The 25,190-nt window shown below is 37.7% G+C and overlaps 1 protein-coding gene across 4 annotated transcripts in view; it reads left to right on the top strand.

Moving 5' to 3' along the window:
• Positions 1 to 25,190, top strand: part of MTMR2 (myotubularin related protein 2) — a 112,838-nt gene that overhangs the window by 56,889 nt on the left and 30,759 nt on the right. For 3 of the 4 annotated variants that reach the window (XM_037029729.1, XM_037029731.1, XM_037029732.1), the window contains 5 exons: positions 15,102 to 15,177; positions 19,962 to 20,056; positions 20,225 to 20,335; positions 22,380 to 22,481; positions 23,764 to 23,847. In XM_037029729.1, coding sequence (XP_036885624.1) covers positions 15,102 to 15,177; positions 19,962 to 20,056; positions 20,225 to 20,335; positions 22,380 to 22,481; positions 23,764 to 23,847 — 468 coding nt within the window. The remainder of the gene's footprint in view (positions 1 to 15,101; positions 15,178 to 19,961; positions 20,057 to 20,224; positions 20,336 to 22,379; positions 22,482 to 23,763; positions 23,848 to 25,190) is intronic. The other variant, XM_037029733.1, reaches the window with a different exon arrangement.

The raw sequence follows: 25,190 nt of genomic DNA, 5'->3' as shown, positions 1-25,190 counted from the left end.
TCAACTCTACTCACCACAAACTTATGATGTCAGCAATTAGTGAGGTAATAGTAAGTTGGAAATCTTGCCTTCTCTACGGAAATGTGTATATTTAATAGTCTATAGCATGTTTATTGGGTTTGCAATTATTCTGACATGGTTTATAGATATTAACCCCTTTATGACATAAAAGAATAAAAGCTATAAACGTGATCAAATTTTAGATCAAAACAGTCAACTAACTATAATAGAAACATAGCAGGTATGTAAAAGTCAGAACATGTGGATACATAAGGAGATAGTAGTAGAGGCAGACAAAATGGAAACAAGGAAAAATGTTTGGAGGCAGTTCGAACAATTCTAAGAAAAAATTCATGAAGGGCATGTACTAGGGTAATGACGTGTAGAGCAAGGGACAAATTTTAAAAATATATATGTGGGTATAACACGTTAAAGCTTCCCATATTTTCTCTCATGGCTTCAGCTGCCATCTCTTCATAGATGATTCCCACATCCTTGCCTTGTGTAGATCTCTTTCTCTGCCTGTGTTCCCTTGTATCAGTTTATTGCTATACAATTGCACTTGGATGCCATCGTGTCATTATTATAGCATTAGTCATAAATACGTTCAAGTTCAGCCACTGTTGTGAGGTATATGACACCTTGGAAGAGTTGCTTAACTTTTATAAGGGTGTTATCCAGCTGAAGCACAGGTGGCAAACACAAGGCCCACGGGCCAAATCCAGCCTCCACCTTGTTTTATCCTGCCTGGTACCTTGTTTCTACCCGGTGGCAGTGCCGAGCTCTTTGTCCCTAGTTAAGGAGTAGTTACAGTTATACAGTCCTAAAATTACATTTGGCCCTTTGAAGGCAACCGTGAGGCTGATGTGGCCCCTGGTGAAAATGAGTGTGACACCCCTGAGCTAAAGGGATTCCCTTGCCTGCGAGCATCAAAGCCCAATAAGCATAAACAGGAGTTTGCAGCAGAAAGTAATGGTTTATTTAAGGAGATGGCACCATGTTTGGAGAAAAGGTGAGCTAGTAGTCTAAAACCTGGCTTTCCGGTGCTCTGGGGTCTGGGTTATATAGGGGGAAATCATTAGTCAGGGTGACTAAGGGAGTTAGGGTTCGGGTTGTGAGCTCTGCTGATTGGTTGGAGCCAGGGTACGGGCTAGTTGATTATTGCATGCGGTCCTGACGTCATCATGGCATTGTTCCGTATGACTTTGCAAGGATGTGGTCAGTAGGGTCATTCCACTTTCAAGGGTCTGGGGCTGAAACACAGCTGAGGTCAAGATGTTATCTTTAGTTTGGCTGAAACACTGTTTCTATGGTCAACAGACCTGAGGCTTTGCTTTTTAAGGTAGTTTAACAATGACCAGAACCTAATTGTTCTGAGGGCTTAGTAATTAAGGGAGTAGATGTACAATGTGTGTAAAGGTAGAAGGATTTGGTTGAAAGGAGGCAGGTAAGTCATGGTGTTGTTAGACTGGATAAAGCTAGGTTGAATTAAGGAAAAAGTCATATTAAAGAAATGAAGTTCTTGTACTGTTGTCAATTACCACATTTTAAAGTGGGAATAACCAGTGTCCATTGATAGAGGATTGGATAAAGAAGATGTGGTTGATACACAATGGAATCCTTCTCAGCCATTAGAAAAGATGAAATATTGCCATTTGCGACAACATGGGTGGACCTTGAGAATGTCATGCGAAGTAAAATAACCATATGATTTCACTTCTATATAGGTATAAAACTGACACTCATGGACACAGCAGTGTGGTGGTCGCCAGAGGGAAGGGCATGGGGGGTGGACGGGGACCTAATATGTGGTGACGGAAGATAGCTGGTGAGCATACTGTGCACATACAGATCTAGTGTCATGGAAATGTACACTTGAAGGCTATACGATCTTATTAACCAGTGTCACCCCAATACATTTAATTAAAATAAATAAAAATGGAAGTAAGTATACTGCTTCTCATTCAGGGATATTATGAGCAGTAGATGAATAATCCCCTGAAAATCTTCTGAGCAGTAGATGAATAATCTCCTGGGCCAGTTCATGGTGATATTTTTCTTGGTTTGAGGCAAAATGAAGGTAACTGAGATAATATTTTATCCTTCCTATCTACTTCTGTTCTGTTTTGGTTTTGGCAGATATTCTGTTATGCACTGTCCTTTTTTGGGAAGACCTGTTCTTTATCTGAAGATTGTATCCTTCTAACTTTTTTTGGTTTTAACAATGTCCTTTTTTTATGAGATTATGTTGCTAATAGGTGGTAGGTGTTACTGTGGTTATTTTAATGTTCTAAGTTACTTTTTTAAAAGTCTGCAGCCCTATGTTATTTCCACCTCATTCCTACAGTTTCTTCTATTGTTTTTATCTTTTCTTAGTGTAGTGCATTTGTTACAATTGATGAATCATATTAATACATTATTAATTAAAATTCATAGTTTACATTGGGGTTTACTGTTTGTGTTGTACATTCTATGGGTTTTGGCAAATGTAGAGTGGCGTATTTCTACTATTGCTGTCTCAAGCAGAATAGTTTCACTGCCTTAAAAATCAGCTGCCCTTCACCTATTTGTCCTTCCCTTCCTCTGCCCCAACCTCGGGCAACCACTGACCTTTTTACTGCCTCCATAGTTTTGCCTTTTCCAGGTTGTCAGTTGGAATCATTTAATACATAGACAGATTGGCTTCTTTCACTTAGGAATATACCTTTAAGTTTTCTCCATATTTTTTTTTTTTGCTGTTTGATAGATTATTTCATCACCGAATAGTATTCCTTTGTATGGATGTAACACAGTTTGTTTATCCAGTCATATACTGAAAGACTTTTCAGTTGCTTCCAAAGTTTAGCAGTTATGAACAGGTTGCATTTTAGTATTCAAATTTTAATCTTTTGTTGACATTAGGGTATATTCATGTCCTAGGGTTGCTGTAACAGAGCACTGCAAAGTAGATGGCTTGAAACAACAGAAATTTACTGTCCCGTGGTTCTGCAGTATGACTATTGGGGTGGGGTGGGATTCGGGACTTCTCAGGGCAGGAAGATAACTCACATGCAGATGGAAAAGCAAGTGTTTACTGAGTAAGTGTTTGGCGGACCATCTTCAACAATGGAACACAGAAAGGACTTCGAACAAATGGCCCTGGTAGGTTCCTCTCTACCACACAGTTTATATTAAACTATAATTATCTGTTATGATGTCTCCCTTTCTAGAGCAGGTCCTCTTATCTAAGTTCCTGTAGGCACGTAACGGGGGATGGTCAAAGGCTGTTGCTAGCCTTTTGTTCTTTAATAACCAGTTTAAAATCAATATCCCAGAAGGCGTATTTTGGAGTGGCCAATTCTGCTTATGTTACCTCTTTCCTAACTGCTAGCGAAGGGCAAGGGTCCTTGGTCTTCTTGGTGTGTAGACCATCACTTTGATTTCTGCATCCATGGAAGTGTCTCTGTGTCTTCACAGGTCTGCGTTCTAATAATGACAACATCATGTTGGATTAGCTGCCCACCCTACTCCATTGTATCGTCGTCTTGACTAATTACAGTGACCCTACCTGGAATCACCCTACTTCCAGATGAGGTCACAAGCTGAGGTTTTGTCAGTTAGGACTTCAACCTGTCTTTATCTCTTGGAGGGCACAGTTCAACCCGTAGCACAAAGTGATGCTTTTCGGCCTATACCTCTTTGGCTACTCACCCTATTTGTAGTTGATGGTTGTGATGTAATGTTATCCAACTGTTGCTGAGTGTGGTTTCAGGTGAAAACCAAACTGTTGTTGGCAGTGTTATGAAACGAAAGGGTTTCTTTGGGCTCAAATTTGGATGTACTGCTTTCAGATATATAACCAGTAAGATCCATCCCAGATGCCAGTCTTTGGTTCTGCCCTGTTCAGATTTTTAAAAAGATTTTATTTATTTATTTTTAGAGAGGGGAAGGGAGAGAGGAAAAGAGGAAGAGAAACATCATTGTGTGGTTGCCCCTCACATACTCCCTACCGGGGACCTGGCCTGCAACCCAGGAATGAGCCCTGACTGGGAATCAGACTGGCCACTCTTTGCTTTACAGGCTGGCATTCAATCCACTGAGCCACACCAGCCAGGGCCAGATTGTTGTTATGTGTGTGGTTCATTTGCCTACTTGCTTGTTTGTCAATTAATGGAAGAAAAAGGGGTTCTATGGAAAGTAACTTCACAAGTGACTTGATCATAAATTCCTAACTGGGCCAGTCATTTGGGTACTCATGCCCTAGGCATGTAACTTCTTTATTAGAAGGCTTATCTGTGCCTTAAACCCTGTTCATCGTTTCTGTGCATCTAGATTAACGTACCCCCTTTGAAATGCCCCCTTTCAGACCCCATCCTTCTAAAGCATGAGAGCACCTGTAATTTCCTGCTTTAACTTTCTTCCACTTTCTATAATCTTCCTTTTTTCCCCTCCTTCATTTCAAATGCATAAAGGAAACTACAAAACTGTTATTCTCTGGAGCAATTGAGATCTTGCTCCGTGGCATATGTCATTTGGCTCAAACTCATAAAGCTTCTTTACAGGTTTGGATATTTTTATGTCAACACAGCCTGGTTGTACTAAAAAATAGACTAAAGTAAAGTTGATGTAAAGAATTTTATTTAGTAGAATTATTCAGTGAAGAATAAGTTCATTATTTTTTCCTTTGCCATTTTAGTACATACAAAGAAACTGGAGGATAGTTTGTAACTTCTGCAGACTCATTTTTTCCTTTCAGATGATTTTAATTTAGTGTTTTTCACATTTCAGAAAAATTCTTTCCTGTTTTTCTGTCATCTGACATTCCATGTGAAAACCGACCCATAAACTTGCCAACTTCCAGATCATCATTTTAGATAAGTTTTCTGAATTTCCTTTTTAGTAATTTCTAGATCAGAGAGAGGGAGAGAAGGGATTTAGGGTAAAGTCACATGGAAAGTTCAGGTTTGATAGAGAGGGCATAGAAGACAACAAGGAAAACACGTTTGGGGGGAGCATAACTGTGAATTGATTAGGTTTTAGGAGTTAAAAAACGTATAAATTTCCATCTGTGTTTTTTTCACCAGTAAGATTTTAATGTGTTCTATAGACTTTTCTTGATAATAAGCAAATAATTAAATATTGTATTAAATGCAATCAAAGGGAAGATGTGCATGATCTTATCTATTGATAGAACCAGAGCTCCTGAAGCAGGCAGCGGTCGAATGAATCTGATAGGAAACAGATCAGATAGCCATTTAGTAACATTATTTTGGCCCAGCAAGAGAAAAGTGTTTTGTCTTTTGGGGGGGTTCTCCTGATGGGATTTCTCTCTCCTTCTCATATGGGAGAATTATATAACTTTTTCCCACTAATGCTAGCTCCCTGTGAATGCAGAAAAGCCAATGAATCAGTGTGATTTTGCTGCCTTAGCTTCCTAGTTCCCATTGTAGGAAGGTAGATTCCTGGTATTTTTGAGTCGCCCTCTTGTTTTGACCTTACCTCCTTTTTTGTTAATCCATATTTCTTCTTCCATTATTGATATACCTTAAATGCAATTCCTCCCAAGTAAAAATCATCAGGTGTTTTTAAGCCTATGGTCAATTTAACCACTTCTTCCAACAAGCATCAAATATTCCTCTTTTTTTCTGCTACCACTTCATTTTTAATACCAGAATAATCCAGGCTTTTGATGTTTCTTTTCTAGATTATTATAATTTCATCTTCATTATATCCAGTTTTGTGCACTTGCTCTGCTGTACCATTACCTCTACCAGAGGCCTGCAATGATTTCTTTCACGTGACTGGTCAAGTTTAAAAGTCTTAACTCCCTCCCCAGTATTACATTATAAAAATTTCCAAACACACTGTTGAGTTGTATGTCTTTTCTATGTATTCTGGCTATTAACCTCTTAGCAGATACATGCTTTGTAAACATTTTCTTCAAATCAGTAAGTTGCTGTTTTATTTTGTTGATAGTCTTCTTTGCCCTACAGAAGCTTTGTGGTTTGGTATAGTCCTGCTTGTTTTTGCTTTTGTTGCCTTTCCTTTTGGTGTCAAAGCAAAAAAATCATTGCAAAGACTGATGTCGAGGGGCTTTACCTGCTATGGTTCCATGGTTCCTTCTAGTTTTATGCTTTCAAGTTTTATGTTTAAGTCTTTAATCCATTTTGAGTTGGGATTTGTTTATAGTGCAAGACAGGAATCCAATTTTACTCTTGCATTTGGCTGTCCAGTTTTCCTGGCACCATTTTATTGAAAAAACTATTTCCTCACTGTATATTCTAGGTAATGTGTTATAAATTAATTGATCTTATATGCATAGGTTATTTCTGTGCTCTTTATTCTGTTCCATAGGCCTATGCATCTGTTTATAGGATAATGCCATCCAGGTTTGATGACTGTAGCTTTGTAATATAGTTTAAAGGAATTGTGATGCCTCTAGCTTTCCCCCCGCCCTCAAGATTGCTTTGGCTATTTGGAATCTTATGGTTCCATTCAAATTTAATTTTTTTTTATTTCTGTGAAAAATGCCAGTGGAATTTTTATAGGGATTGTATTGAACATTTTATGTTGTCAGTCCTACAATTTACCACATTTTATATTGTGTATTCATAAAGAAGTCATCCTGGCTGTAATTATTTTTAATACTCTTTTCTTTAATGCTTCTAACATAGTCAGTTGTTTAACACAGCATCCCATTACAGAATTAGACTTTTCTGAATCGAACTGTATATTTACCTTTACCAGTGCTTTGTACATTTTTGTATAACTATTAGGATATTTTCATTTCAACTTGAAGAATTTCAGCATTTTTTGTAAGACAGACATAGTGGTGATGAACTCTCTCAGCTTTTGTTTGTCTGGAAAAGTATTTCCTCATTTCTGAAAGATTCCTTTGCCAGATAGAGTACTCTTGGCTGGCAGTTTTTACCTTTCAGCATTTTGAATATATCAATTCATTCTCTCCCAGCTTGGAAGGTTTCTGCTGAGAAATCTGCTGATAGCCTAATGGGGGTTCCTTTGTAGGTTAAAGTGTTTTGTTTTGGTTTTGGGGTTTTTTTTATTACTTTAAGGATTCTCCTTTTATCTTTGATTTTTAACAGTTTCATTATAACGTGTCTTAAAGAGGATTGTTTTGCATTGAAATAATGAGAGGATCTATGAGCTTCATGTACTCGGAAGTCCAAATCTCTCCCCCCCAGGTCTGGAATTCCTAATAAGCTTTATGCCCCCTTTTTCTTCTTCTTCTGGAACTCTAGTGATTGTGATACTGGTTCTCTTGATGGTGTCTTATAAATCATGTAGGTTTGCTTCACTCTTTTTGATTCTTTTTTCTTTGTTCTCCACTGGGTTACTTCGAAGTTCCTATTCTTTAATTCACTGTTTCTGTCTTCTGCCTGTTCTCTTCTGCTGTTAGTACTCTTGTCTTGCATTCTTTATTTCATTCAGTGAATTCTTCAGCTCCAGAATTTCCGTAATTTTTAATGAAATTTATCTGTCTATTTCTCATTTTATTCATTTATTGTTTTCTTGATTTCATTGAATTGTCTTTATTTTTTTCTAGGTCATTGAGTTCCCTCAAAACAGCTTTTTAAAATTCTTTATTGGTTAAATCACAGGTCTCTGTCTTTGGGTTCAGTTATTGGGGGGTATTGTAATCTTTTGATGATGTCACATTCCCTTGATTCTTTATGTTAGTTGTAGTTTTGTGTTGCTGTTTCGGCATTTGAGGTAGCAGCCACCTCCGTCAACCTTTACTAGCTGCCTTTATGTGAGAGATTCTTTTTGTTGGCTTGGCTTATATTCTGGGGCTTCTTCTGTCCTTGTATGAATACACCTGTTCCACACTTCTTGCTTCCTCTTGTGGCAGGATTCTTAAGCTGTGTGTCTTCTCTTGATCTTACAGTAAATCAGGCTAGCTGTTGGAACCTCTCTTTCATTGTTCCAGAGGTGCAGTACAGTTGATGATTATTTCTCCCTTGTCCACCGACCCTGGCTCTTCTGCAGACAGTCCTAGTGTACCTGAGCTTGCTCTTGCCATTGTTTTCTGAAACATGGACAAGGAGCTGACTGCAGAAAGGGGAGAGTCTGGTTTTGGCACTTGAGGATTTGGGGGGCTCCCGTGGGTCAGGTAAAGGAATCCTGGGGTGAAATTTTTCCAGCATCTTGTAATTAGGCTTTCTGCTAGAATCTAGAACCCAGAGAACTACATTCCTTTAATGACTTCTGAAATTCTTACCTGCCTCTTTCGTGAACTCCTTCCTACCTCAAGGAAGCTCTTCCTACTTAATGGAGCTCTTGCTTTAGTACTCTGGGTGCTGTGGGCAAGAGTAGCAGCAGCCCGACAGCTGGCAGAGTTGAGTGCTCACTCACTGCTCACCCCTTTTCTCCACAGGAGGGATCCCCAACTTCCTCTTTCTCTAAGATTTGCTGCCTCATGGGCAAAGGTGATGCTGGCAGAGTTCCTCTTATCCACTCTGATGCATCCAAACTTGTGTATATTTTTTTGCTCCAGATGAGTGAAGTAGAAGTTGCTACAACTTCTGTAGAGACCTGGATTTCTATGAATGCTTTCTCATCTGTGAGTGTATACCCAAGTCATTGTTTTCCAGGTGCTGTGGCCAAGAGGGGTTGGAGTCAGTTCACAGACTCCTGCTGGTTCCACAGCCCTCACCAGGGTCTGTCTAGTACATGATGCACTAGTGGGGGTGACTTCTCCTGGGCCCCTTGGCATGTGGTGCTGGATCTCACAGCTCCCATGGAGGCCCTTTTGCTCATGGATAGATGCCAAATTTTAGAAGTTAAAGAGCAACAAAAATGAGGGCTGTCTGACACGGCCAAGACACTGACATCATTCCTCATCTTGCTTTCCTTAGAATAGGATGCTGTCTATTCTGTAGCTAAATCTGGAAGTCAGTAGTTTAAGAGTTAGGTTTATGGTTCTCTTTATGACATGCTGTCTCAAATATTAATGGCTATATTTTATTTTACTTTATTTTGTATAGTATATCTAATATTTTATTTAGGACATTATGGAGACATTATGTTTATTGCTCTGAGATTAATGCAATTCAGACATTTGTAAGATATCATTAATCCCTATTTACTTTACAACAGAAAAACAAACCACCGTGTGAATAGATCATTGTGAGAAGAGATAGTGAAAACTTCTGTTGTTGCTTCTATTATTAATGAGTGATTAGTGGGTATTTCTTACATTTTAATATCATTTTGCAAATCCCTTTATGTTATAACTATCTCATTTCATACTTAGAAACCTGTAAGATGGATATTAATATTATCATGATATAAATGGTGAAATTAAGATACAGAAGTTAGTGTGGTGGCAGTAAATCTTTTTCTTGTTTTCCTCTTCTTTTTCTTCTTTTGGCTATAGTAGGGATATGAAGATATAATAACTTAAGGCTTTGCTGTGCACCAAAAATTTCAGTTTTTTTAAATTTTTAAGTGTATTTTATTCATTGTGCTATTACAGTTGTCCTTTTTTTCTCCCCCTTATATACCTCTATCCTGCAACCCCCCTGTTTCAGCATTAGTTCATGTCCATGGGTCGTACATGTAAGTTCTTGGGCTTCTCCATTTCCCCTACTATTCTTAACCTCTTCTGTCTATTCTGTACCTACTATTTATGTTCCTTATTCCCTGTACCCTTTCCCCCATTCTCCTAGTCCTCTTCCCCACTGACAATCCTCTATGTGATCTCCATTTCTGTGATTTTGTTCCTTTTCTACTTGTTTGCTTAATTTGTTTTTGTTTTTAAGGTTCAGTAGTTGATAGTTGCGATTTTGTTGTCATTCTACTGTCCATAGTTTTGATCTTCATTTTCTTAAATAAGTACCTTTAACATTTCATGTAATAAAGGCTTGGTGATGAACTCCTATAACTTGACTTTATCTGGGAAGCACTTGTGTCTGTCCTTCCACTCTATATGATAGCTTTTCTAGATAAAAGAATCTTGGATGTAGGTCCTTGTTTTTCATGATTTTGGATACTTCTTTCCAGCCCCTTCTTGCCTGTAAGGTTTCTTTTGAGTAGTCAGCTGATAGTCTAATGGGAACTCCTTCATAGGTAACTGTCTTCTTTTCTCTTGTTGATCTGAAGATTCTCTCCTTATCTTTAATCTTGGGTAGTGTCATTATGATGTGCCTTGGTTTGTGTTTCCTTGGGTCCACCTTCTTTGGGACTCTCTGAGCTTCCTGGACTTCCCGGAAGTCTATTTCTTTCACCAGACTGAGGAAGTTCTCCTTCATTATTTTTTCAAATAAGATTTCAGTTTCTTGCTCTTCCTCTTCTCCTTCTGGCATCCCTGTGATTCAGATGTTGAAAAGTTTAAAGTTGTCCCAGAGGTTTCTAAGCCTCTCGTTTTTTAAATTCTTATTTCTTCATTTTGTTCCGGTTAAATGTTGTTCTTCCTTCTTTCCAAATCATTGATTTGAGTCCAAGTTTCTTTCCTGTCACTGTTGGTTTCCTGTACATTCCCTCATTTCACTTTTTATAGCCTTCACTTCTTCCTTTATTTTGCGACCATCTTCAACTATTTCTGTGAACATCCTGATTACCAGTGTTTTGAATTCTGCATCTGATAGGTTGGCTATCTCTTCATCACATAGTTCTGTTTTGGAATTTTGCTGTGTTCTTTCACGTGGGCCATATTTCTTTGTCTCAGTGCACCTGTTACATTATAACAAGTGGAACATTAGGTATTTGCCGGGGTAGGCCAACCCACTTCCCTGCCTTGTGTCACTGTATGTGGGGGAAGCATCAGAGACGGGACCATACCACTTGCTTGGCTCTCACAATGCTTTCAGTTACTTTCCCCGCTACCCACAAGCAAATTGCACCTTTCTGGTGCCAATTCTGGATGGGTGGTTTTGTTACATTCTAGAATCCCATGGGCCCCTCCAACAGACTCTCCTGTGTGAGACTAGAAGTTTCTTCCACCACCACAAGCTTCTCATAGCTTCTTATAGCCACAGGTTCTGAGGCTTTATTTCCCTGTGCTGGAGCTCTGCGTTACATGGTCTGTGTCAATCCCCAGTTGTACTTCTCTGTTTATCTGTACATGAATGTGAGGCTGCCTCATCTACCTGCTGCCACCTCGCCACCAGTCCTTTCTGCCCTGGCTGCCTGTCTCTGCGCCTCCTACCAGTCTGGATAAATGTTGCTTCTTTAACTTTTGGCTGTAGGACTTCCATACAGTTTGATTTTCTGGCAGTTCTGGTTGTTTTTGTTTTTAAATTGGTTGTTGTCTTTCTTTTGGTTGTGTGAGAAAGTGAAGCCAATCTATCTATGCCTCCGTCTTGGCCAGAAGTCCTCATTAATACTTTAAAAATATTTGGTCAGACTTCTGCCAAGAAGGAGGTGTAGGTGGAAACACTGTGCCTTCTCCCACAACCAAGTTTGAATACAACAAAGGTTTAGTAAACAAAGATGCAGCCAAAGAACAGAAAATTGAACTATACAGAAGTCCAACAACAACGAACCGTTCAACCCGCACCAGTAAGAGGGGCAGAGCCAGCAGCAGAGTGGGGACAGGCAAGAAAGATCCCCCGACCCCAGGCACCCAGGCAGCTGGGGTAGCATTGGGCAGACCCAGTGAGGGTGCAGGGCAGCGGGCTGACTGCGGTCACACATTTGCGTGCAGTGAGACAGACCTTGCAGGCCCTAGCGGCTGGAAGCAGCAGAGGGGACTGCCATTGTCCCTTCTGACCCCGCCCCCACATACAGCCTCACAACCCAGCAACCGAGGTGCCCCGCCCTGGTGAACACCTAGGGCTCCACTCCTTGTGGAGACATAAACAGTCCAAAATATGGCTAAAGAAGAACTCAAAGCCCCAGAGCCTATAACTCTAAGCGACCAAGAAATAGCCAACCTATCAGATGCACAGTTCAAACTACTGCTGATCAGGATGCTCACAGAATTGGTTGATTTTAGTGACAAATTAGAGGAACATATGAAGGCTAAACTGATTGAAATGAAGGGAAATGCACAAGAAACTAACAGTGATGGAAAGGAAACTGGGACTCAAATCAAGGGAGTGGACCAGAAGGAAGAATGAAACATCCAACCAGAAAAGAATGAAGAAACAAGAATTAAAAAAAATGAGGAGAGGCTTAGGAACCTCCAGGACATCTTTAAATGTTCCAACATCCAAATTATAAGGGTACCAGAAGGGGAAAAGAAACAGCCACGAGGGGAAAACTTATTTGAACAAATAATAAAGGAGAACTTCCCCAATCTGGCCAAGGAAATAGACGTCCAGAAAATCCAGGAAGCTCAGAGAGTCCCAAAGAACTTGGACCCAAGAAGGAACATACCAAGGCACATCATAATTACACTAGCCAAGATTAAAATGAAGGAGAGAATCCTGGCAGCAGCAAGAGATAAGGGGACAGTCACCTACAAAGGACTTCCCATCAGACTGTCAGCGGATTTCTCAAAAGAGACCTTACAGGCAAGAAGGGGCTGGAAAGAAGTATTCCAAGTCATGAAATCCAAAGACCTACATCAAAGCTTGCTTTATTCAGCAAAGCTTTCATTTAGAATGGAAGGGCAGATAAAGTGCTTCTCAGATAAGATCAAATTCAAGGAGTTCATCATCACCAAGCCCTTATTCTATGAAATGTTAAAGGGACTTATCTAAGAAAAAGAAGATAAAAAATAGGAACAGTGAAAGGACAGCAAACTCACACTTATCAACAACCACACCTAAAACAAAATCAAACCAAGAGACAGCTAGATCAGGAGCAGAACCATATAAATGGAGATTACATGGAGGGTTAGCAACAGGGGAGTAGGAGATGGGGGGAGAAGACACAGAACATAAGTAGCATAGATGGTAGGTAGAAAATAGATAGGGAGAGGGCAAGAATAGTAGGGGAAATGTAGAATCTAAAGAAGTTGAGACACGTGGTCATAAACTAAAGGGGGGAAGGGTTGGGGAGGGAGTGTACAGGGTGGAGGGGAATGAAGGGGGGAATAGAACAACTATAATGGTATAATCAATAAAATATATTTTAAAAATACTTTTAAAATTATTACATTTTTATGATCATATTTTTGACTTGCTGGATTGAATAAAATATGTTAAAATCAATTTTACCTGTGTTTCCTTTTTTTAAAGTGGCTTCTAGACCATTAAAAATTGCATATATGGCTCCTGTTTGAATACTCAATTTCTATTGAGTGTTCAAAAGTGGACAAGATGGGATACCTCTTTAGGAGATTGGTTGGGAAGAAGTCAGACAAGCAGCTAAAGTGGGTGGTAAGATGTTGGAGCTCATGCGTAGGAGACATCTAACGCAGTTTGAGAGCCTGCAGAAGGTCTCCTTTAAGGCAGTTAATATACAGTACTTTGTGTTTTCTTACTTTTATACCTTCTATTGAGAACTCTTAGGTCTACTCTTGGGTTGAAGGAAATGAAAGTGAAAAGCTTTTAAAAAATGTTTGATGCTCTGACCTGTGGCTCAGTTGGTTGGAGCATCATACTGTACACCAAAAGGTTGTGGGTTTGATCCCTGATCAGGGCACATACCTAGGTTGTGGTTCAATCCTTCTGTTTCTGGCTTGTGTGGGAGGCAACTAATAGACGTTTCGCTCTCTTTCCTCCTCTCTCCCTACTGCCTTCCTCTCTCCCCTCTCACCCCTCCCTTCCTCTCTCTCTAATATCAATAAACATATCCTGTGAAGATTAAAAAAGTGTTTGAGAGTCATTTATTTTAGTGCTATTGGTTCTCAGTGATGAAACAAATCAAAATTGAGGTAGAAGGCTTGCATCTGCTCACAGAGACCACTGCTTGGCCTTCCCTCAGAGCTGGTTTAGACAACGAAATGGATGGTAGTGCTACTTGCTAAGTATGGAACACAGGTCAATCTGAGATCTGCTGAGTTCAAGGTATCTGTGGGACATTTAGATGGGGAGGAACATTAGTCACCTGGAGGCATGGAACTAGAGTCCAAGAAAAATCTCCATTGTCAATGTAGATTGAAATTAGGTGAAGTCATAGATGGAGTATGAGATCATTGGGAAGTGACTAAATGAAAAATGGACAAACCTCTGAGGGACAGGAAAGGTCAAGGAAAGAGAATGTAAAGGTCTTTGAAAAACAATGGCCAGAAGAGATGTTTAGCCAAGCTCCTGTGCAGATAGTGTCAGAAGTAGCAAACAGATAAAAATAAAGATGGAAATATCCATTATCTTTAATAATGAGAAGTTTATTGGGGAGAAAGCAGGTTCCTTCCTGCATGGGGTTAGGCTAGGTGGCAAAGCCAGAATTCCAGAATATTTCGGAATTAATGGGAAGTAAAGAATTGTTGGCAGTGAAGTTTATTATTTGGGAGTGAAAGGGATGGAGTGGGAGGCTTGTGGTAGCTAGGGGATGTATTTGACATATGACCCACTTTGTGTGTGTGTGTGTGTGTGTCTTCTCTGAGTTATAACTGCATTACAAAACTGTGTTTCTGTATCTTTACATTCTTACAATCCAGTGTAGCATCTTTCATAAGGTTGGTGACATTTCATAAGGCTCAGTAACATTGTTGATCATGATTTTAATTAATTTAAATATCTCTTTTTCAACAAGATTCTTTCTCAACATTATTTCCAAATTCTGTAAAAATTAAATCTACATAAGAACTTGATTTACTTTGAGTTTAAATGCCCCAAGGCCTTTGGGCATGACTTAATAGAAAGAAAATACACTTTGTAGTCCACCAGAAACTGTAATTCAAATCTAGATTCTGACACATTTTAGCTATGTGACCTTGAACAAATTGTCACTTCGAGCCTTTTTGTCTTCTTCTAGGATTGAGGATGATAACACCTGTGCTTACAAGGCTGTTATAGGATTCAATGAGAAAATGTGTAAAGTGTTTAATATAGTACCTTTTACAAAGTAGGCACTTGGTAAATGCTTTGTAGAAAAATAGGAACTTCACATTGTTATATATGCCAAGACTGCAGTTTTTATAATTGATATAGTGTTGTAATATAATAACTTTACATAAGAGCAAGCATACTTAGTTGAAATTTGAGTGAAAAATTAACCTTTGAGTAAAAAAAATATTTCTTTTTTTGCCCCTCCTCCATTTTCCAATCCAGGTCCTGAGAGAGTCTAACAAATTAGCAGAAATGGAAGAACCGCCCTTGCTTCCAGGAGAAAATATTAAAGACATGGGTCTGTAATGGTATTTTTTTGTTGAATTTCCTTCTCCTTTCTGACTATACAGACTATTCAGTCCTCCTGACAGACAGAGAACAGGCTATCCGAGACTCAGTCTGTCTGGCAAGGCTCTTTCCTGCCAGCCTTCCCAGCCTTTAGTGTATTCTTAAGCCTATGTCTAGACTTGTTGGTTTTGTTTGTATTTGGACTGCAGGAAAACATACAAATGGAATATTCCGCTACTTCTGGTTTGCTTTACTTTCATTGAAAGTAGGTGGCTTTATTTTTTAACTGTTGCTGAATTCTGTGAAAGCAGACTTCATTATTTTGAATTACCACAGGAAGATACTGGGTTGCCTAGATTAAAAAAAAAAAAAAACATTGAATTGTTACTTCGTACACGTAATTTTTCCTAAGAACACATTCTCTCCCTTTTCTTTATTTTTCTACTCTGAATAAACTGAGGTCAATTTTTGTATGAAAATATTTCATCTCCATTGCAAAGCAAGCCATTGGCATATGGGTGCCTTTCTTTTTCTAGCCCACAGAACCAAGCATTAGCTTATATAGTCTGGAAACTAGAAACAAACATTTGAGCTATTTTTTTTCTTCATGCTTTAACTTTTAAATACCCATAGTTCTTATAATATACAATAATGGAATAGGAGAATATAAAGTAATATAATTAAAACAAATGGTTTCTTAGCCAGAGTAAAACCACCTTTCATTTTATTATCAATCAAAATTTTAAAAGGACATAGTAAACGCTTATTTTAACCTGGCCAGTTGTTATTTCCTTGGGCAAAACTAAGTGAACCAAAGGGAGAAACTGCGCCCAAATGGGTTATCTTGTGTACATGACATTTAGTTCTTTCGTACTTTGTGGTATTTGTCTCTTCTGACTCTTCGCTCCTGATTGAATACGACCCCAGTCTTGTTTTTTCCCTTACTCAGCCTCAGGTACACCCTAGGCTCTTATTCTGGTGAACTGCTCACAAAGTTAGGTATTACATATTATCAGCATTGGATATTATATGATAACAGTAGTTGTTATTTTGTGCGTACTGTCTCATTTAATCATCCTCTCAGTAGTCATCTGAGAAGGTATTAATCCCATTTAGTAGATGAAACTAAAACATAGAGTGATTACCTAGGTAGTAAAGTTATAGCTAACACTGTGACAATTTCTTTCCCTTGTCTGAACCTAAAGCACATTCTGTTGCCACTTTGATAACTGACCTTATGAAAGAATTTCAATTTACCACTCAGTCTCTTTTGTTGGCTCCTCTCCTTAAGTAGCATGACTCCCTTTGGGACTTCATCCTTGACCCATTTCCCTTTTCCCTCCATGTGTTCTTTTTGGTTGACCATATCTAAATTAGTACCTTAATTTACTATATATTTACTGATGACTTCAGAATTTGTTATTACTAATATCAGCTTCTAATGCATATAAAGAAATGCCTGCATCTTAGACACATACCCTTGGGTATCTTGTATATAGCCCTCATAACCAACATCTCCTAAATTTACTCTTTTTTTATTCTCTCCCTCGGTTAATGTTAAAGACAGCTGTCCGTTCACTTGAGGCAGAAATCTGCGGGTTGTACCAAGACTGCTTTTTTCTGAACTCTGACGTCCAGTCAGTTATCATATCCAAAAGACTCAATCTCTAAGAATTTTTTGAATTCAGCTTCTCAATATTCATGAGCCGTTGGTATCATATTTATGTAAATTTAATTCCAGGTACCTATGGGAAACTTCAAGTGTAGATAGATATCTAGGAGAGATATCTTAGGAGCTTAGGAGACAGACCAGGGTTGGAAGCCTATATTTCAAAATCATCAGAAAATGGATATTAGTTGAAAAATGAGAGGAAGAAAGTAACCCAGAGAGCATATGGAGTGAGAAGAAGGCCAAGAGCATAGCTTAGGTAAACATTTTATAATTATTTGGCAGAAAAGGAACCGGGTGGGAAACTGAGGAGTGAGACAGTGCGATATAGTGTAAATTACAGAGAACCAGTATGTACACTTAACCTCTATCCAAACAGGTACTTTACTTCCCACTTCTGGGAACTGGATTAGGTTCTTTCTCTGCATCCAGTGCTGCCTTACCATCTCTAGCACTTGTTGATTTACTGATGATGGCCATTCTGACAGGTGTGAACTGATACCTCATTGTGGTTTTAATTTGCATTTCTCTGATGATTGGTGAGTTTGAGCATCTTTTCATATAGTCTGTTGGCCATCTGAATGGCCTCTTCAAAGAAGTGTTTACTCAAGTCCTTTGCCCTTTTTTAAATTGTGGGGTGTGGGTGTTTTTTTTGGTGTTGAGTTTAGTAAGTTCTTTATGAATTTTGGAAATTAATCCCTCATCAGATATATCAGTGGATATGTTCTCCCATATTGTGGGTCATTTTTTTATTTTGTCGATGATTTCCTTTGCTCTGCAAAAAGTTTTTAGTTTGATGTAGTCTCATTCATTTGTTTTTTGTTTCCCTTACTTGAGGAGGTACATCTGATTAAATGTTGCTGTGAGCTACATCTGATTTTTTTGATGCCTATGTTTTCTTTTAAGATTTTTATGATTTTGGGTCTAAGTTTATTCAATAAATGGTGTTGGGGAATTGGACAGATATGTGCAGAAAAATGAAACTAGACCATCTTCTTACACCACATGCAAGAATATATTCAAAATGGATTCAAGACTTAAATGGTAGACCCAAAGAGTCTTAATCTTAGCAGTTACTGGTTCTGAAACATTAGGCAGTTTGTTTTTACTTCTCTGAGCCCTAGTATTCTCATCTCAAAATTGTAGCTAATTCCAGGTCTTATATTTATGGGTTTTTATAAAGATTAAAAGAGGTACTCAGGTGGAAGTTACTTTATACACTCTGAAGTGCTAGGCTATCAATGCTGGTTGTTGTTATTGTCATTGGCTTTGGTAAGGTGCCTAGTCACAGTCTCCCTCCTACTCAAACCCTGCTAAGCATAAGCTTTTACTTCAGAGTGTCTTAGCTACCCCAAGCCCAAGGGGTAAGGGTAAAGCAGACAGAACAAAGCAGAGCCTAATGATGATAGTAATGTAGGTGGGAACCCTTGTATAATACTTTTAACTTTGGAGTCACTGTCATGTATATTATCTTATGATTTTAGAATGAAAGGGAAGGTGTAACAAGAACATTGAATAAAGAGGGACGTGTTCTGTATTGAAATATAGAATGGTAGGGTTGATTTTCTTGTGTGGCTGAGAGAACTGGCTCTATGGAGAACACAGAAGTGACTTTAGTAACAGGAAACACAGCTTTCCTAGTTGAGGTGGGATTTCATAAGGACAAGAAAATGTATGCAAGGCAGGTTTGTGTATCTTTCTGTAATGATGAGTTTATTTAATTTTAAAAGCTTCCCTTTAAATGAAACATTCATTGGAAATGATGATTTTAAAAATGTTGCTCATACTTGAACATTCCCAAGGGAACTATTTTAAAGGTTAAACATGTTCGTTAGAAAATTATTCTCATTTCAAATTCCTTACAAAGCAGTCATTTCTTCAAAGTGGTAACTAAAAAGCAAAGTCAGGAAGTTGCAATACCTTATTAAATGCATTTTAAGTTTTCCCAGAAGCCTCTTTTAAGGTTCTTAGGAATTTTTTGCTCCTAATTGTGTCTTAATTCCTTGGAACAATGAAGATATCTATTTGCTGATTTGCTGCAATAATGACATTGCAGGGATTTATGAATATTTTAAGATATTAAAAACTTTGTACTAGGCATTATGAGCTTTACCACATTAAATACTATTTGGAGGCAGCGGTAGTTGAGTTAATTAATGTGTGTTTTTAAAAGTCTAATGCTGCCCTGACTGGTGTGACTTGGTTGGGCATCATCCCACAAAGTGAAAGGTCGAAAGGTTGCTGGTTGGTTTCCCAGTAAGGGCACAAGTCTGGGCTGCAGTTTCAGTCTCTAGTCAGGGCATGTATGAGAGGCAGCCAACTGATGTTTCTCTCACGAGCTGATGTTTCTCTCACGAGCTGATGTTTTCTTCCTCTCTTTCTTCCTCCCTTCCTCTTTTTCTAAAAGTAAATAAAAACTAAAAAAAAATTAAATAAAAAGCCTAATGCTGTATAGAATTATCATTATTTAATAAAACAGTGTTTGTGATTATTTATCTACAAAGTTGGGCACCAGTTGCTTGGTCAGGAATATGATATCCTCTTATTATACTATTATTTTTCTATATTACACTATTTATATTCCGCATGTACTTCTTTCCTACAATATTTCCATATAAATATAATCAAGTCAGAAGTTTCTGGTGTTATGTGGTTCAGATACTGTACTTTTAGAGGTATGTTGACAGACTAGACTGTAGCCAGAAGACCAGCAGATTGGTGGGGTGATCTTGAAACTGTGGCAAGATGACTGGTGACTGACATGAGACATTTACTGTTGTTAATCTCCTTGACCATCACCCCTCAGCCATGACTATAACAGCCGTATCTGTTTTACCCAAGAGGGCTAGTGGCCATCTTAGTCTCCTTCTGTTCTGTCTCAGGGTAAGGGGTATCGTCTGCCTCTTCAGTCCTTCCTAATTGTTTCAGATTTCTTCCCCAGATTATTGCATGGTTGGAAGATTGAATTTGGCTTCTGTGTTTACTTTGAATCACAGATTCTGTGATTTTTTAGCATGAGTTGAATAGCAATCAGAATTCTATTAAATTTTATTTGTGAAAAGATCAGAGTGCAGTTTTTAATAGTGCACAATATACAGTAAATTGTGGACTCTTTGCCTTTGCAGCCAAAGATGTAACTTACATATGTCCGTTCACTGGTGCTGTCCGAGGAACCCTGACTGTGACGAATTACAGGTTATATTTCAAAAGCATGGAACGGGTAAGACTTGTTGGATTGGATTTATGTATGTACATCTCTGTTGTTTGCAGACAGCTTTAGTCATTTTTGATAAGTTTTAATTAAATCATTACTAATTATGATTTTTCTCAGCTATAATTGTACAGTATCCATTGATAGCTCAGGTTATTTTTTCTTTTCTTCCTTTAGGATCCCCCATTTGTCTTAGATGCGTCTCTTGGTGTGATAAGTAGAGTAGAAAAAATTGGTGGTGCTTCTAGTCGAGGTGAAAACTCTTACGGACTAGAGACTGTGTGCAAGGTAAATTTCATAATATGCATGCAATTTTATTTGGTTTGGAAAGCTTTCTATTAATTAGCCCCTATTTTAGAAACTGGTTTCCAAAAATCAAATGTATTTGTATTAGAAATGTCATTCTAGTAAGAAAAAAAAACAATAGGAGTAATAAAAACCTGATCTATTATGAATTAGGCTTGAATTCTTTTGGACTCAGTAAAAAGTACTTTCACTTTTATTATTTCATGTTGAGCCTCATAAAAGTACTGACATAGGCATGGTAGACGTTATTCCCTTTAGTTTGCATATCAGAAACAAAAGGGTCTGCGCAGTTGAGGCATGGCACTTTGTAGTGGGAGAACTGGTTCTGATACAGTCAACATCATCAGCTTTTCCTCTTTTGGTCCTCGTCATTTTCTGCTTCTGAAGCAGTGGTGGGGCAGACCTGACACTGCTAACCCTCCCTGTTGTCTCATCTCACTGGCATTCTTTAAATGTATCAATACTTGAATGAACCTCGGATTGTTACACTTTTAACATCCAGTCGTAGATACTTAATACCATGTGCCACTTCCGCAGGCCATTCTTCTGCTCACTGTGGCCTGACACCTGCGCACATCGCATTTCTTTGTACTTTGCCCTGTTCCTTCCGTCTGCTGACCTGCCAGAGCCAACAATAAAGGCAACGGTACATGCTTCACTTTCCAGCTACCTTCCTACATTAATCTTGGAAGTTTCGCGAATCTATTATTGAAACTAGTGACTGAGTTAACAATTTCTTTTTGCTTTTTCATTGTATTCAGAATGGCTCTAAGAGTGTAATAACTCTTAGATCTTGGCCCTGTTTTAACTTAGAGTGTAAGAGTGGGTCCAGCGCATTGTCTCCTGATCCCGTTTTTGTAGTATAAAAGTAAATAGAGCATAGACTGAAAGAGAAAATGAAAGAGGGTGACTGGGAAATCTTGATCATTTTAGGTATGATTTTTTTTTCATGAAACAAGACTATTAACAAGCCCAGACATTTGTAGGGCTTCTGCCGTGGTGATTTGAGAGAGCTCTATGGTTAACAGAGTGTTTTTGAGTATCTTTAAAGATATTTCCTGAGGAAAAACAAGGTATCAGTTTAGATTCCCGCATGTGTTTGTTTTAAAGGATGGTGGAGCTCGCATCCTAGTTTTGGGTCAGATTTGTAGTGAAATGTCCATTTGTCATGTACTGTAGGTACATTGTAATGGGATGTCTCTGTTTGATTTTATAGAATAGGGTATAATAAAGCTGTTTTGAGTTCTGCCTAGATGAAAACACTTAAATAAAATGAAGTCTTGAAATTATTCTTAGTCCTAAATTTTTTGTCAGTGCTGTTAAGACTTCAGTAAACCAGAACATGAACATCTACATTCAGACTAAACATAGAAAATTTTTGAGGACAAATGATGGAAGGGAATCTGGGTCTTTAGATATGACTGGCTGATGCCAATCACACTGTTTAATCCGGCAGTAGGTGGTTGAAGAACTTAGACGTGGAGTTGGAAGGAGGCCTTTAGGCAGAGTTCAGATCAGTGTAATATCAGGAGACTCATAAAGAGAAGATCCAGTGGAATTGAGTCCTGGGAAGAGATCTGAAGTAGGAAAATGATTACCAGGCCTAATGGGCATGGAGAAATATAACAGCGATTAATCAGGTTTTTAATAGAGAAATTCATGACAGGAAATTGGCTCTCCCAGATAAGGGACATATACTAGTAATATGTCTCAGTCATGATATTAAGCTTCAGATAAAGTATCGCTAATCTTGGGTGCCCTCTTTCGCTGACCTGTCTTGAGTGCATAAGCAATGGTAAATTTTCTGTCCTCTGAGCTCTGCCTTGTATTGGAGTGCCTTGCGTTTCTTTTTATTTCTCTCAGTGAGGCTTTGTGATTTCCTTGCCTTCAGGAGAGATGTATAGTTTATTTTTGTATTCCACAGTCACAGACATTAACATTTGACAAGATAGTTCCAAGTTACCTGATTTGTTCACTAAATAAAAAGTAAACAATGATAGATGACTTGGATCCTAAATCTTTCTAGGATATTCGAAATTTACGGTTTGCTCATAAACCTGAGGGGCGAACGAGACGATCCATATTTGAGAATCTAATGAAATATGCATTTCCTGTCTCTAATAATCTGGTAAGATGTTTCTTATTTTTTAAAAATCTGTATTAGAATTATTGATGTAATTTAAAGAAGCTTGTGTAGGCTATCTAGAATCTCCACATTTACAATCCTGCTTTGCTATTTAACAAGATGTATAATTAAGATTTTTAACATAATCTGAGGTTCTGGGTAGAGGTTCCGGGGATACCATTCAGCTCACTCCAGGGATCATCTGTTAAACTATTATTTGCTGTCTATCTTATGAATGAATGTTCAGGTTCCACATGAATCCTTCCAGTTTGCAAGACCACACCACACTGGTAACTGTGAGAAAGCTTTTCCTCAGCACACCTCAGTTTATCTTCGTAATTCATTTTCTGAGACAACCCAGATTTCCAAACAGCACACAAGATCCCCTCATGTGTGAAGAAAAAACCAAACTTTTTAGGCATAAGATGAGGAAGCTGGACTAGATGATTTCAAAGGTCCATTCCTATGTACTGACATTGTATAATTATATGCTCTTTCTACCCAGGGTGTATCCATGGTGAAAAGCTGTATGTAGGTTTATTGGGGTTTGAAATCTCCTTTCTAAGTTGGAGTTGACAGTGAAGTGTAGCAACTTTCAGAGGACAGATAACCTTAAGAGGGAATTCCTACAACGTGTTGTCAGCAGTGTTAGGCTTTCTAATTTGTGTCGTATACTTTAACTTCCACAATGGCCCTATGGAGGTAAATATTTTTTGTTCTGATTTTAAAGTTGAATCTAGGAAGAGAAAAGTAAATAACTCAAGGGCATAGCTAGTTAGTAGGGAATAAGATTTGGAATCAGTATTCTAATTTGAATGTTTTTCACCAATAGGTTCTGCCATTCTGTCCACATAAGTTAATTTTTTTACACATTACATACCCCAAAATATTCAAAAAGTTTATTCAGTGTGACTTAGAAAATGTAACATAAACTTCCAAGCTGTTTAACTCCTGATATCTGTGATGTCAAACTAATTAATTATATCAGAAGACACATTTTTGTGAAATGTCTTTCATTATTTAGAAGTAAACCTAGAACAGCTGCCAGTGGTATCTGGAGGGAATACGAGGACATGTTAACCTGTAATAAATCTTGGTGGTGGGCCTCTGTGTTTTTTGTGTGGTGGAAATATATGAAAAAAGTAAGTTTTTAAAATTATAAAAATAAAAGCTAAAAGAACAGTGTAAAAAAGACACCAATGGATTTGATTAGGATACATTTCTGATTCATTGCCTCCTTAAATGTCTGTGTAGCTGTTAACTCTTAGCTGTTTACTTTTTTTAGCCTCTTTTTGCTTTTGAATACAAAGAAATATTCCCTGAAAATGGATGGAAAGTATATGACCCTGTTTTAGAATATAGAAGGCAGGTATGTACGTTTTTCTTTTAATTTTAATATATTGCATCCTTTTTGTCACAACAAACATTTTATAGGTAGAAGTAAACAGCTTTATACAACTGTGTATGTGTCTTTAAATGGAGGGTAGTCTTGAGTTTGGGGTTTCCTTTCAGTTTCTTTAACTTATTTTCAGACTCTGCCAATGATCTTTAATGAATCCTTTCTTTATTTTATAGGTAAATGAGTTCATTTTTAAAATATTTAATAATTTTTAAACAATATGGTAAATACATTTATACTTTAATAGTCTTATGTCATTAAAATTAGTCAAATTTTCTCTTTTGGAAATCCTGTGATTTAATTCTGAGAAGCATGTAGTAGACATAAACAGAAAGTTTTACATATTCAGAGAGGATACACTTTACACTTTTATGTAAAATGTTAACAAATTAAATCCGATATCATGACTAAGGTGGGTTGTTTTAATATTTGAATGCTTATTAATATGATTTAATTTACTACAGTAAGAGATATAGCTGAATCCATACTTAAAATCTGTCATAGTGAGTGTGTGATTCTCCGTTCTTCATCAATACACTACTTACCCAAAGAGTCCCTATTCTGTAATACTTAAACTCCACCTAAAATAGTCTTTATTTTCAACGTTCTACATATCCACTGTGCTTTTCTTGAGAATTTAAGTGCAAGCACATTGATTATTTCTTGGTAATCATTAGATTTGATATCCAAATTATCCTAGACTTCAGATATGAAAATCATTAAGCTGTGACTTTATATTTAGATTTCATACATTGCATTTTAATTATAGTGCTTCTCATTTAATCACATGTGGTAAGTAAAATTTTTCATTTAGTTATAAAACCATCTGCTGCCAAAATATGAAGTAGAATATTTTTAAAAAGTGATCAATTAAAACCGAGAGTTGACAAGTGACATTGTAAGGTTTTTGCTAATCCAAAAATCCAATGTCAAAATTAGCTGGAAAACAAGCAGCAAATCTAACAAATGTTTTAAGAATTGTAAAAACAAAGGAATATTCTCTGGGAATCTGGGCAGAAATTGCTCTGTTTTAGTAGGATTCAACATAGAACTTTAGAAAGCATATGAGACAGCTGCGCCCAGAGAAAATAAGTTATTATTAAAAAGAATAAATAAGAGTAAATTAACAACTACGTCCACACAAAAAAATAATAATGATATTAGGAAATGTGGCAGTCAGAAGAGAGCATTGAACTCTACATTACTTTGTTGACCTTTTTCTGCAGTTAGATACTTTACTTGTCTCTGAATAAGCCAAGCCAAAGTCTAGTGGAGAAAGAACTGTTGTTTTTTAATATATATATTTTATGTAT

This window comes from Sturnira hondurensis, unplaced genomic scaffold (genome assembly GCF_014824575.4).
Source record: "Sturnira hondurensis isolate 20B ecotype Veracruz unplaced genomic scaffold, ASM1482457v3 Scaffold0020489, whole genome shotgun sequence".
Lineage (NCBI taxonomy): Eukaryota > Metazoa > Chordata > Mammalia > Chiroptera > Phyllostomidae > Sturnira > Sturnira hondurensis.
Note: the sequence above shows the minus strand (reverse complement) of the source record. Positions and strands in the feature narration are given on the sequence as shown.